Here is a 13,495-nt window from a genome sequence, read left to right on the forward strand (position 1 = left end):
ACATCATTGGTTCTTTCTCTGGAGGTGGATAGTATTTTTCATCCTAAATGATGTATATTTTTGTTTCAGTGTATTGCTGAGAGCAGATCACAGTTAATGATCACATAGTATTACTGTTAATGTGTATAATATTCTCTTGATTCTGCTCATTTAATTTTGCATCAGTTCATATAAATCTTCCCAATTTTTTTTTCTGAAAGCATCCAGCGTATCAGTTCTTATAGCACAATATTATTCTGTCATATACATATGCAATCATATGCCCAATTTGTTTATCTATGACCTCATTGATGGGCATTCCTCCAATTTCCAGTTCTTTGCCATTACAAAAAGAATTATTATCATAAATTTTTGTACATATAGGCCCTTTTCCTTTAAAAAAATCTTTTTGGGTATAGACTCCAGAAATGTTTTAATTTGCGTTTCTCTAGTCAAGAGTTATTTAGAACATTTTTCATGTAACTACAGATTTGGTTTGGTTTCTTTTTCTGAAAACTTATTCATATCCTTTGACGATTTATCAATTGGAGAATGACTCATTTTTATAAATATTACTCAGTTTTCTATATATTTGAAAAATGTGGCCTTTATTAGAAAAGCTTGCTGTAACATTCTCCCTTGTCCCCAATTTCCTGTTTCCTTTTTCATCTTAGCCGCATTGATTTTGTTTGTGTAAAACTTTTAAAATTTAATATAATTAAAATTATCTATTTTACTTCCTATGATGCTCTCTATGTCTTGTTTGGTCACACTTTCTTTTGTTATTCATAAATCTGACAGATAATATATTCCTTGCTCCTCTAATTTGCCTAAAATAATCACCTTTTATGTCTAAACCATGTACCCATTTTGACCTCTCAGTTTAGAGTGCAAGATGTTGGTCTATACCTAGTTTCTGCTAAATTGTTTTCTAGTTTTTTTTGCTGTCATTGGTAGAGAAAATAGATGTTTAGAGAAATCTGGGCAGAACTTTTCTATTTTCCATCTCTTTGTTTTCCTCATTTCAGGTACTCTGTGAGATATGGCTTAATTGGATCTCTTAATAAATTTCTTATAAATATCTCCCCTCCAGTGTACCACTCCCCTCTATAAGATTTTACAAATAAGATTTTAATTCAGATTTGCCTTTTTCTTACTTGACAGAGATATTTGCTGACTGAGACAGTTTCTAAGCTCTTTAGTTCTCATTATTGTGGTGATTGATTTATATTGGGCAGATAATCTATCTTAAATAATAATTAGGTGATAATTTTTTGACGATTTGCTTTATTCATTTTCCTTTTTTTTTCCCCATACCCATCAGTGGTTTATGCAATTAGGTAGAGACAAAGATCCTTCAATTTGTGCCATATCTTTTGAGTTTTAATTCTAATTTACAATTAATTTTGAGAATGTACCTTCTTCCCATCTCTGGAGTGATGGAGTTGTATGGATATGAAATATTACATAACAATATCAAGCTTGATTCATGTGTTAGTATCCTGAAATGTTTTTTCCCCCTTAATTGTCTTTGTCATAAAAGATGGCATTCTGGATGGCAAAAAGCATATGTTTGAAAATGAAACAATTTTCATGTGAAATGAAAATGTTTTGTGAAAATGAAAAATACATTTAAAAATTATTTTGATCTCTTTTAAGAAGACAGTGGTATGAGTACATACAGCTGATTTGGACATACTTCTTGCATCAGTAGTAATCATTTCTTATAACTTAGAATTAATTTCATTTTTATGAAGATAATCAGTAAACATTTAACTTTCTCTTATATGCCATGTATTGTGCTAAATGCTGGGGATAAAAAAAGTCAAAAAATAGGCTCTGGCTTCAAGGAGATCACAATCTAATGATTGTTACCATTATGTAGTAATATTGTTAGGTGTTTGTCATGTCCAGTGACTCTCAGCTTTTTTCTTGAAGAAAGATTCATGATACATAATTATGAAACTTGTATATGGAATGTTCCAAAATTCATAGTGCAATTTCATGCTTTAATAGCTTTTTAAGCACTATAAGCATGCAGACCTATTTATATGTACTTTATATACACATAATATATCCACACATATAGATTAGTAAATAGGTAGGTGGATGGATGGATGGATGGATGGATAACCCATTAGCCTTTGGTCTTTATTTTTTTATTCCTGAAATATATTTTCCATTACACAATTCCATCACAATTCTTTCCTATATCCACCACTGCATTGAAGTCATTGAGTATTAAATTATGTGTTAATTTAAATTAAGATTATAAACTGGTTTCTTATAGAGTTTATATAACTTCTGATGTTCTGCACACAATGTTGTTGTAGAAGTTGCAGATATCTTCATGATGAGCTTGGGGTTTTTTTGTGATTTTTTTTTGGGGGGGGGTGCTATTGCTTATCATGAGCACTTTAATATTAGGAGACTGATTATCCATGAACATACAGTGATATTTCTTATTGTCTTTGAATGCACATCATACCCAATGTTCCTAGAGTCTTTGTTCTTTCTCCAAGAACATTTGAGCCAAAGTTTAGCTTCAGTTTTCTCTTTGTTTTTTTGGTTTCATTTATAGGGAAAAGCTTAGGGTTGCCCTGAGTCTGTTCCTTCAATGATATGACAATTCGCTGGCCTATTCACTAAATAAAAATCTCATATTTGTGAGTACTTAACAGTCAAACCTATGTTTATAGATAGGTTTTATTACTTTTAGTGCCCTTTTTCCCCTTATCTGTCACCTAGTAACCATAATTGCAAAAGAGGGCCAATTGTATTTTTCTTTAGGGAGACTAGATGATTCCACCTTTAAAATCCTTTGATTCCCATAAAAGTCCGAGTCTTTCACCATGGCATTTGATTTCAGTCATATTTAAAATGTTATGTATGCCTTATTCAATGATCATTATCCTGGTAGATTGCTGGTTTAAAACACACACACACACACACACACACACACACACACACACATTGTATTCATCACTTCACTATTATAAAGTGCTTTGAGTTTAGTGGAAAAGAATATAATTTCCAAAGTATGAATTGTCTTGGCTAGCGAGAGGGAGTTAAGTGCCAAGCTTATTAAGAAGCAAATGCGATAAGAAATGGCCATAGTTTTCATCAGTGATGTCTTTCTATAATGGGGATCACTTTGCTTTTCTTTTTAAAGGAAGAATATGAAACAACATTAGCTCATGGTCTCATGGTTTTTGTTTTGTGTTTTTTAATGCAGGATGAGTACAAACCAGAGAAGGCTTTGTCTGAAGATGACTTGAAGAATGCAGTTAGTGTGCATCATGCGCTCGCATCCAAGGCCACAGATTATGAGAAGAAACCGAATGTTCTGAAGCTCAAAACAGCTGACTGGAGGGTCCTGCTATTCCAAGCCCAGTACGTGTGGGGATGGGGCAGAAGTTTCATTACTATTAATCATTAAATTCCTATCCTACTTTGTATTTCTCAAAGTGTTTTCACATTCATTTGTCTCAGGTGACCTTCACAGCCACTCTTTGAGAAATTTTTGTTAGCCCCATTTTGCAGAGAAAAAAATCTTCTCCACTGTCCTTAGGAGAGTTGAGACTGAAATCCAAGTTTCTTGATAGTCAGCCCCATGTTTCTTATATTACAATATGCAGATTTATTCTGTTTATATTCTCATTTTATCTGAGAAAGATCAAGTTCAAGAGCTGTAGCTAATTTCTCTTTATATGGTTAATAATAATTTTCTGACTTGGAGAAGTGGTGAAATAGATTTTATGATTCAGATGGTTAAAGAAGAGAGCCTAGAGAAAGAATTGACAAAGTTAAATCCATCAGATAACAAGCATTTATTAAGTACGTAATGTTTGCTAAATGCTGTGTTAAGTGCTGGGGATACAAAAACAGAAGTCAGTCTCTGCCCTCAAAGAGCTTGCATACTAATGGGGAGATTTTATACATATATAAGGACACGTGTATAAACACATAGAGAATATGTACATGAAATGCCCAGTGGGGTTTTTTGAATGACTGTAGTAGCATCTGGAGGGATCATAAAAAGCTTCTTGCAGAATATAGTATTTGAACTGAATCTTGGAGGAAGACTAGGCAAGGAATATGGCAAAATGGAAATCTGACTAGGAAGGAACAGGACAGAAAACCCCTTGCAAAGGGTGAGGGTGAGCAGAAGGGCTTTCTGAGCGTGGGACTCAACAGTGGAATGACCCGGAGAGGGAAGGTGATGGAGCATCCTGAGTATGAAGTAGTGAATCCGCCAAAGTGCGCCGTGGCTGAGTGCATGGAGCGGTGTCTAAGATGTGAAAAGTACAAAGGGACCACGTCAGATATTGAACCACCAAGAGAAGAGTCTGTGTGACTCTAGAAGTAATAGGAAGTTCTGGCATATGTTGAGTGAAGCAGATGGGGTGTGGTCAGAAGTGGGCTTTATTGGGCTCTGCAGTGGATGGGTTGGGATGAGGAGAGGCTGAAAGGAGAAAGAACCATTGCAGTAAAATAGATAGGAGGACCTAAAATATGCTAGTGGCTGTGTGGATGGAGGGGAAGGGATGCACGTGAGAAATGCTGTAAGGAGGAATGGCAAGATTGAGCAACTGATTAGAAATGGGGGATAGGAGTAGGGATACAGATTAGAAGTGGTGGTGAAGAGAAGGAGGTTTTCTTGACAGTACTAGGGAAATTTAGAAGAATAATTGGTTTGGGAAGAAAGATAAGGAGTTCTATTTGGAACATGTGAGACTTCAGGTATCTTTGGGTTGTAGAGTGTTGAGATGTCTATGGGACAGGCAGTTCAAGATGTCTAATATATTGGCAGCTGTTTTGTGGGATTCCAGCTCAGAAAAGAGATTACCTCACCCATCCCCCCCACCCCCACACATAACCCTGTGAGACCTCTGCATGTGGGAACTGATGAGGTCCCAGGACAGATCCAGGGTGTACTCAGTTAATGACTATTATATAGGTGATGGTCCAGCGAAAAAAAGAAAGTTGTTTTTTTTCCCCCTCAAAAAAAGGGAAGTGAGATTTTAAAAAGGAATGAAGACAAATAATCAAAAAGTTGTCAACAAAAGCAGTATTAGATCATGAGAGAAGTGAGTGCCAGAGCATCTTTGTCTTGAGGGTTTATAGAATTTGACTTAGCAAAGACAGAAGATTGTTAACTTTAGGGGAGAGGTAATGTAAGGGTCATTGCTTTTTGGAGAATTTTTAGAATCTAAGAAAAAGCAGTTTGAATGTCTTAGAATAGAGTGGTTCATATATTTTTGTATCATGGCCCTCTTTGGCAGTGTAGTGTAGGAATCCCTTCTCAGAATAATTTTTTAAATTAACAAAATAAAATACTTTGGATTATAAAATAAACCAATTAAATTTAAATAGTTATTTTTTTTTTAAACCACAGTTCACAAGTGCTAGGTAAAGAACCTATACTAGTTCTTATATAGGAGATATAACTTAGACAAGAGATAAACTCCTTATACAGGAGATTTGGGACAGTGGGGATTTAAAAGGAATGAAAGGAAGGAATTTCTTTACAGCATTTTACAAAAATGAAATAAACTAGACAAGGATGAAAGACATCCATAAGCTAATAATGGTATCCTGAAGAGTAAGACCAGTGTGAATTTTTTTTGTTTGTTTTAACTCATAAGCTTAGGCACAGTGAGAATCAAGCAGGAATTGAAGAGTAGCAATTTTAGCAACAACCTAAAATTTCTTCATCTTTCACAGGAGTCCAGAGGAAATGGAATTATGGATAAACAGAATTAATTGTGTGGCAGCTGTGTTTTCAGCACCCCCATTTCCAGCAGCTATTGGCTCCCAGAAGAAGTTCAGCCGTCCACTTCTTCCAGCTACGACAACAAAATTATCGCAGGTAGATAAAGTAAATAACAGTTCATCAAGGAAGTAACAGTTGTCTCATAAATGTTCTTTGTGACTGAAAAATTCAAGTTCCTTGAGTGTTTAGGAATCATCTCCTTTTCTACAACCAAACCAAAATAAATAAATAAATGTGTATGTGTGTATGTGTGTGTGTGTGTGTGTGTGTGTGTGTGTGTGTGTGTATATATATATATATATATATAAAATCTTATATGCCTTGGAAAGAAAATGTGAAGTTAGCCTTTATTTAGCCCAACTAGGTCTTGATTAATGAATCCATAGAAGTTGTCTCATGTATTCAAATTTGTACTATTAGAAAAATATAATAATATAAACTATGGTAATTATTTCTAGCCCAATAGAAATATACAGAACAAATTCAAATATGACCACTTCATATGATTTGTTATTTACCTTAAATGGGACCTAGCTATATTCCATTTCCTTTCCTAATGCAAATCATAGAAGCTAGATGATTTCATGAATGACTATGACCAAAAAAATTCATTGCCTAGTAACTAATTCCTAGTAACTGGAATAATTATCCAGTATTCTGATAATGGATATCTTTTCCCTGAAGTAGTTTGGCCATTGAACACTATTTCTATTACTATCTTAGTAGGTACAGCCAGAGCCTATGTTCCATTGGCCTAGCAGTTTGTAACTCAAGGTCACTTCCACAAAATAGAAAAGAATCTAATTAGGATTATAGCAGATGATATTGTCATTAACATTTGTATTAGCAATTTGCTTTTCAAAATAGCAATAATAAAGCTAGATAATGTGCTTTAGGAAACTGAAATGGACCAAAAAACAAAACTATTAATGAGATAGATAGCATGTGGTGTTATCTTCCAAACACAGCAAGATTTCCAACATTATTGAATAGAGGCCTCTTTTTTTTACATAAAAATATTTTCAAGAGCCTCACATAACAGTTGTACTGATAATATCAGTACATTATCAATCAGTCAACAAGTATTTATTAAACATTTTCTGTCTGCCATGTGCTCTGTTAGCAACAAGGATACAAATATATATACATATACATATATACATACGTACATATATATGTACGTATGTATATATATATATTAAATGAATCTAGCTCTACTTAGAAGAATACATTCTAACGTGGAAGACAAGTAAATATGAAAATATATAGATAAATAAAAAATATATATATAGCATAAAAGCCTGCTAGCATTTCTTAAGCACTATTGTATGCCAGATACTATGCCAGAAACATAAAGAAAGGCCTCCCAAATTAAATAAAAACAAATCCATACAAAATAGTTTGGTATGGAGGGCATTAATAATTGGGGACTGGAAAAAATATTAATATACTGGAGAGTATCAAGAGAAAGTTGACCAGAATATTGATCCTGAGATCATAAATTTATCATTGGAAAGGGCCACAGAAGATACTATAGCCAGTCACCTTCATCAAAGAATCACAAATTAGAGCTCACATGAGACCATGGAGACTACCTAATAATAATCCCTCAGTTTACAGATGAGCTGACTCAGAAAAAAGGTGATAAAATGTGCCAAGATCATCCAGATAGGAAATAAACAAAACTGAAATTTGAGCCTCAGACCTCAGAGTCCAAATCCAGGGCTAAGTACCAATTAATAATTAATCTCCTGAATGATCACATTATTTAAATTAGCACTTGATATTTTCTTTGGTCTGGAACTGCTTGTCATATTTTATATCATAAATTCAACTAGAACAATTTCTTATACTTGGAATCCTGTCAGGAGATTCATTGTTCACATTCATCAAGGCCTAACTATGCACGACCTCATGATCAATTGAAGAACCTGGGAATATTTACCTAGAAAAGATGAGAGATAAGAGTTTCAGGCCTCTGACACTTACTAGTTCTGTGACCTAAGAGGCAGTTAGGTTTCTCAGTGGATGGGCCCCTGGGCCTGGATCAGGAAGACCTGAGTATAAATCCAACTTCATTTACCTCGTAGCCAAATGACACTGGACAACTTTATTCTCCATTTTCCTTAATCCCCTGGAGAAAGAAATGGCAAACTACCCAGTATCTTTGCTGAGAGAACTCCATGGACAATATGATCCAGGGAGTCTTGAAGATGTGACCATGACTGAACAATTAAACAACAAAGGGTATATGGAGTAGAACCACCTGTCTGTTTGGCCACGAGTCAGAGCTGCTGAATGGGTTGGCCTTTCCCAGGTCCCCATGATCTCTGTGATTCTGAAATCCTAAGTGCCTACTATGTGCAAAGTAACAAGAGTAGTTACTGTGGGGAGATAGAAGGATAATTAAGCGAAGGGTTAAAATGATAACCCCAAGGAAATGGAAGGTGCCAAAACATTTTTCAGTCATTAAAGATTACATTATATTTAGTAGGGTTTTAATATTATGTGTAGTTTGTTGGTAGTCCCTTTATGGGAACTCATGGACCCCTGCCTGTGTGGGGCTGAATTTAATCTATCCCATGTACATGTATATTTGTGCTCATTATGTGTATATGTGGGGGGGGGGGGGGGGGGGGGGGGGGGGGGGAAGGGAGGTTAGCGTTGTTGTTTAGAGCATTCTGTTCTGTTAATAAGTTAGTACTGTGTGTTCATAAAGCCTTCCAGGGCAGCCACTTTGCAAATATGTTTTTGGTCTCATTGGGAACCTGAAAGGATTTTGGTCATCAACTGTTTTTGTGCCATCCCATCTATTTCAGTGTCTTCATTTCATAAATTTCATGCAAGGTTTCATTGTCTCCCTGTCTCTGTTTCTCTCCTCTCTATATACATACATAGATACACCCATACGATTTTCATGCTATTAAAAAGGATAAAGAGCAGTTTCTCTCCTCTAAAGTGTATGGGATGGTTGGTCATTAAAGAATAATGTGGAGTAATGACTAGGAAAAAGACTGGGGAAAACTACTGTTGACTAGCATGTGTTACTTATCTCTTTGATGAGTCACTTTGATTTTTCTGTGTGTATTTATATTGTCATCATTTCATAGACTTTCTTCATGTATTAGTTCTTCCTCATAATTTGTTTTTCTTTATAGGTAGTAAAGCATTTGTTAACCAGAATGATTGGGGAATGGAGAATTTGGGTTGTCAGTGAGAAAGATGAGAAAGATTATATTTTACCCAGATTATTAATTTTACCTAATTAGAATATAAAAATCCAATTGGAAAAAAATATACAAATTAATATATTTTTATTGTTGATAATTCAGAAGATAATTTCAGCATTCTAGGTCAGCTTTGTGGACCTCAGTATCCATCTCCAAATGTAGTTAATCAAAGTTTCTATTTATTAGGAATTTAGATAAACAGAATTTTATAGTATTTATTTTTTAAGAATTTCCAGAAACAAGATTCAAAATGGTTTTGATAGGCTTAGAAGATTGAGCCAAATTCAATAAATTAATGTCTTAAAAATCAACTTTCCAAATTATATTGTTCTGTTTTGTCTGAATCTTCAAGACCCTATTTGGGATTTTCTTGGTAAAGACACTAGAATAGTTTTCCATGTTCTCCAGTTCATTTTACAGAGGAGGAAACTGAAATAAATAGGGTTAAGTGACTTTCAATGAATCTTCTGATTCCTGGTCCTATACTGTGTACATTGAACCATTTAGCTACCTCTCCTAGCAATTAGAGCTGTCGAAGAACAGAATGGGCTGCTTCAATAAGGTTTTGGCTGCTCCCTCACTGGAGATCTTCAAATTAGGACTGGATGATCACTTATCAGGTATATTGATTGACTGAAAATGCTACTTTAGAAAGGATTCTTTGTTCAGCTGTATGTTGATCTAATAGCTTTTTTTCCATCTCAGATTCCATGATGCTTCTTAAACTCTTCTGCAATTACTTTTTGTTCTTCTTTTCTTTTGCCCTTATCTCTTTCCTTTTCACAGATGGCATTTCCATTGCCTCCTACACGCCAAATCTTCATCTCTTCACCATCCATTAGTTGGTTTCCAAGGATGATCTTCTTAATTCTTTTTCTTGGCACCATAGTAGAATATGAAGAAACTGTATTTATTCAACACGCAGGAAAGGGGACGAGGAAAACTTAATGACATATGTGTGAGTTTGTATGACCACCTTCTGCCAAAAAAGAAGAAACCCTTTTATACAATATGTGCATTTAAAAAAATCAAAACCCAAACCACAGCCCTGTTAGGGTTGTGACCGCTGTTTGGAAAGCATGGCACAAATTGTGACTGTTCTTTAGATTCACAGCGATTCTGAAGTCTGGAATTTAAAAGAAATTCCACACTTATCTTCCAAACCACTTGTCATATACAGACATGGTTCAGTTGTCACTTTTGCTCCTGCATTTCATAGCTAGGTTAGATTAAATAGTAACTGATACTAAGGGCAGTTATGTAGTGGTGTACATAAGAGTAGATAAGCCTACAGTCGGGAAGACTCATTTTTCTGAGTTCAGTTCTGGGTGTAATTACTAGCAGTGTGACTCTGGGCTTCTGTGCCTTAGTTTCCTTGTCTGTAAAATGAACTGGAAAAGGAAATGGCATTCTAGTACCTGTGCCAAGGAAACCCCAAATTGGGTCAGAAAGAGTCAGATATAATTGAGCAACAACAGTATACTATGATGTAGAATTGTTCTTTAGCACCCTATTTATTCTTACCCTTTCCCACATTGGCTAACATGTTTTCTCTTACCACTAAAAGGTAGAAAATAAAAGAATGGTCATCATTTGTCATAAGGAGTGGTTCAAGTTAGATTTTTTTTAAAAGGTTTCCTTCTTCTAGGAACAAGACATATCAAATGCTAGAATGTATTAATGAAAAGAGATCATAGTATTATTTCTCTAGAGATTTTTTTTTTAAACTGGGATGAATGAAGTTTTTACCTGAGGAAATGGAGTAGATAACTGATTCTTTGTAGGATGATGCTTTTGATAAGAAGTTTAAGAAAAGTCCACAAATAATCCACCTCTTATTCTCTTGTCTATGTAGTCTTGCCATCATCTTGTTGGATTTGTACCTCTAATTTACCCTGTCCTTAGGGGAATTTTAAATGAAATGATAAACTGAATGAATGTTTCCATTCTTGGATGATAAATTGATTTTATTGATGTTTGTTACATTTAATTTTATATCATGAGGTTTTTTTCCCCTTATATTGCTTTAATATAACAATATTATAATTCTTGCTCCCATTGTTAGCAAGTCCATTTTTCTCCTTATGATATGGAATAATTTTGTAAATGCTTCAAACTCTACTATTTACAGGATATCCCTAAAAGCTTAAAATTGCATTAAGACTTTTGGGAAACCCTTTATTTAACATAGAGAACACAGACCAGAAAAGCATAATCGAAGAAGCTATATTGGCTGGCTAGATAGAGTAGTTATTACTTTGTTTTTGTTCTTTTTTAATACTCATTTTCCCTGTCTCATCCAGGCTAGAGGTGTTGTGGTTAATCATGGACTAATCCTTACTACCATTTGGCATAGAAGTTTTGAACTCTTCAATTTCTAACCTGGGTTACTTCAGCAATCTTGTCATCCTCCACATGCCCCTCATCATTCCACCTCTTTACCCCAGCCCAGGGCAGGAAGGAAGGAAGGAAGAGAGGAAGGGAGGGAGGAAGCAAAGAACTGAAATTGATGCTTTTATCTGTCTATAAGGAGGGCTGTTTTCTCCTATATTTCCTTGAGGAATACTCCACAGTTTTCCTAGATAACATATTTTATCATCATTTCGAGATCTTATATATCTTTTATAATGTTTCCTTCCTGATGCAATTGAGACCCCTTGTCACTATTATTGGGAAGAACAGATGTTAATCAGTCATAACTTAATGTAAGCAATCTATCAAAGGAAAGGTCTTAAAAAAGGATTATTAAAAAAAAAAAAAAAAACCCAGCAGCATTGAGTCTCATGCATTACAGGATTTTGTCACTTTCTTTGATTTCTATAGAAAGGAAGAAAACAGATCCTTCAATCATATTCCCAGAAAATTGAATCAGACCAAGGTGACCTTCATTTTGGCATTTTATCCACATTTGCAGAAAAGAGATGGTCCTTTAGATGTTTACCTTAAAGACTGATACAAGATTACAGTGACATCATAATTACCAAGAGCTAAATGGGGGAAAAGAAAAGAGACAGGTTCACTATAGCCAAAAGTTTGAAGAATGTTCTATCAGTTATTTGTGGGTAGTTGTTTGCTTTCGTTCTGGGCAAGGACCAAGCCATCAGGGAGGTGATGTGAATAAATTGGATTTAAGGGAGGGAGGGCTGGGCAAGGTCATTTTGACTGAGGTAATTCAGTGATTAAGGTGACCTAAAAATTGAGCTATTTGTGGGTAATCTTGAAATTACTGCACAAACTTACTCATTGCTCCTTTAGTAGTCTTCCAGGTGTGCTCATGATTACATCAGCCTCTATTTCATTTCCTTTCAGCCTGACCTCCCAACCCAATTCTGCAAATCTGGATCATTTGACACTCCCATCCCTGACTCAAGCATTTCTAAATGCCAAACACATGAGTGTACTCTTCATTATAATTTATGGTATGAAAGTACAGAATCATTAATTGCCCTACTAAAAAATCAAATTATAATTAAGGAAAAATTAAATGTTCAGTTTTTTAAAAGTATACTTCTCAAAACAAGTATTCATCTGCTCTGTCATTTCCTGGCTTTAATTTATTTTTGTCTTCTATCCAAAACATATTAGCCTTAATTATTAAATATGATCATCAGTGCCACTCAGTTCAGAATGTAATATTTCTTCCTGAACAATTTTGCCGTGTAGGAGGATTCACCCTCTTTAGGCTGTTTTTCCATGAAAATGTTGCCAGAGCACATTTTTCTTCTAAGAGGAAGAAAATTTATTTTGGAGTATTAGCAATATTTTCTACTTGAGTTTTCAAGCATTCATCTCTTGTATGGGGTTATAGCAAGAGTACTAATGAGTCTTATAATCAGAAAACCTGAGATGGGATCCTGGTTCTGACACTTCCTAGCCATATGACCTTAAGAAAGATTCTTGGCTTTTCAGATACTAAGTTTCCTCACCTGCAAAATAGGGACAGCAAAATTTATCTTGCTTATCTCTAGGATTGTTTGGAGGGAAAATACTTCTGGACTTAAAGGTTTGTAAATTTGTTATGGTTTGAGTTTCCATAGACTGTCCCATTGTGTTCTGAATTTGATCTCCATATGTAACTCTTTTTGATAGCTTTTTTAAAACCATTTCCCCAGGGATTTGGGCTATACAAATGAATAACTTGTACTATATGTTAGTGCCTGTATGCATTGTAGATGTGTGCATAGAGAAGCGATCTCATTACCTCTCAAAAGAATAACACTGCCTTGTGGAGAGAATGTTGCTGTCAATAGTGTGATAGAATTTTTCTTTATGCTGTTTTCAGAGAAAAGTAATGGGGAGCAGGGATAAGATGAAGGAAGTCTCAGCTAATCCTCTTTGATAGTATTAAAGCAGAGTTTTGCAGGATTCTCATCCTTAAGCTATATACTGCAGTACTACAAAGGAAATAATCAAGCAAGCATTTATTAAGATCTTACTGTGTGCCAAAACCATTCTAGTGGTACTTTTAGCAATAACAGCCCCTCATGTTCTCTTGAAAAATAGGTGCAGG

General features: G+C 34.9%; 1 protein-coding gene across 4 annotated transcripts in view; it reads left to right on the forward strand.

Moving 5' to 3' along the window:
• Positions 1 to 13,495, forward strand: part of PSD3 (pleckstrin and Sec7 domain containing 3) — a 580,732-nt gene that overhangs the window by 534,357 nt on the left and 32,880 nt on the right. For all 4 annotated transcript variants that reach the window (XM_031950819.1, XM_031950820.1, XM_031950822.1 and 1 more), the window contains 2 exons: positions 3,215 to 3,372; positions 5,707 to 5,851. In XM_031950819.1, coding sequence (XP_031806679.1) covers positions 3,215 to 3,372; positions 5,707 to 5,851 — 303 coding nt within the window. The remainder of the gene's footprint in view (positions 1 to 3,214; positions 3,373 to 5,706; positions 5,852 to 13,495) is intronic.

This window comes from Sarcophilus harrisii, chromosome 2 (genome assembly GCF_902635505.1).
Source record: "Sarcophilus harrisii chromosome 2, mSarHar1.11, whole genome shotgun sequence".
In the NCBI taxonomy this organism is placed as follows: Eukaryota; Metazoa; Chordata; class Mammalia; order Dasyuromorphia; family Dasyuridae; genus Sarcophilus; species Sarcophilus harrisii.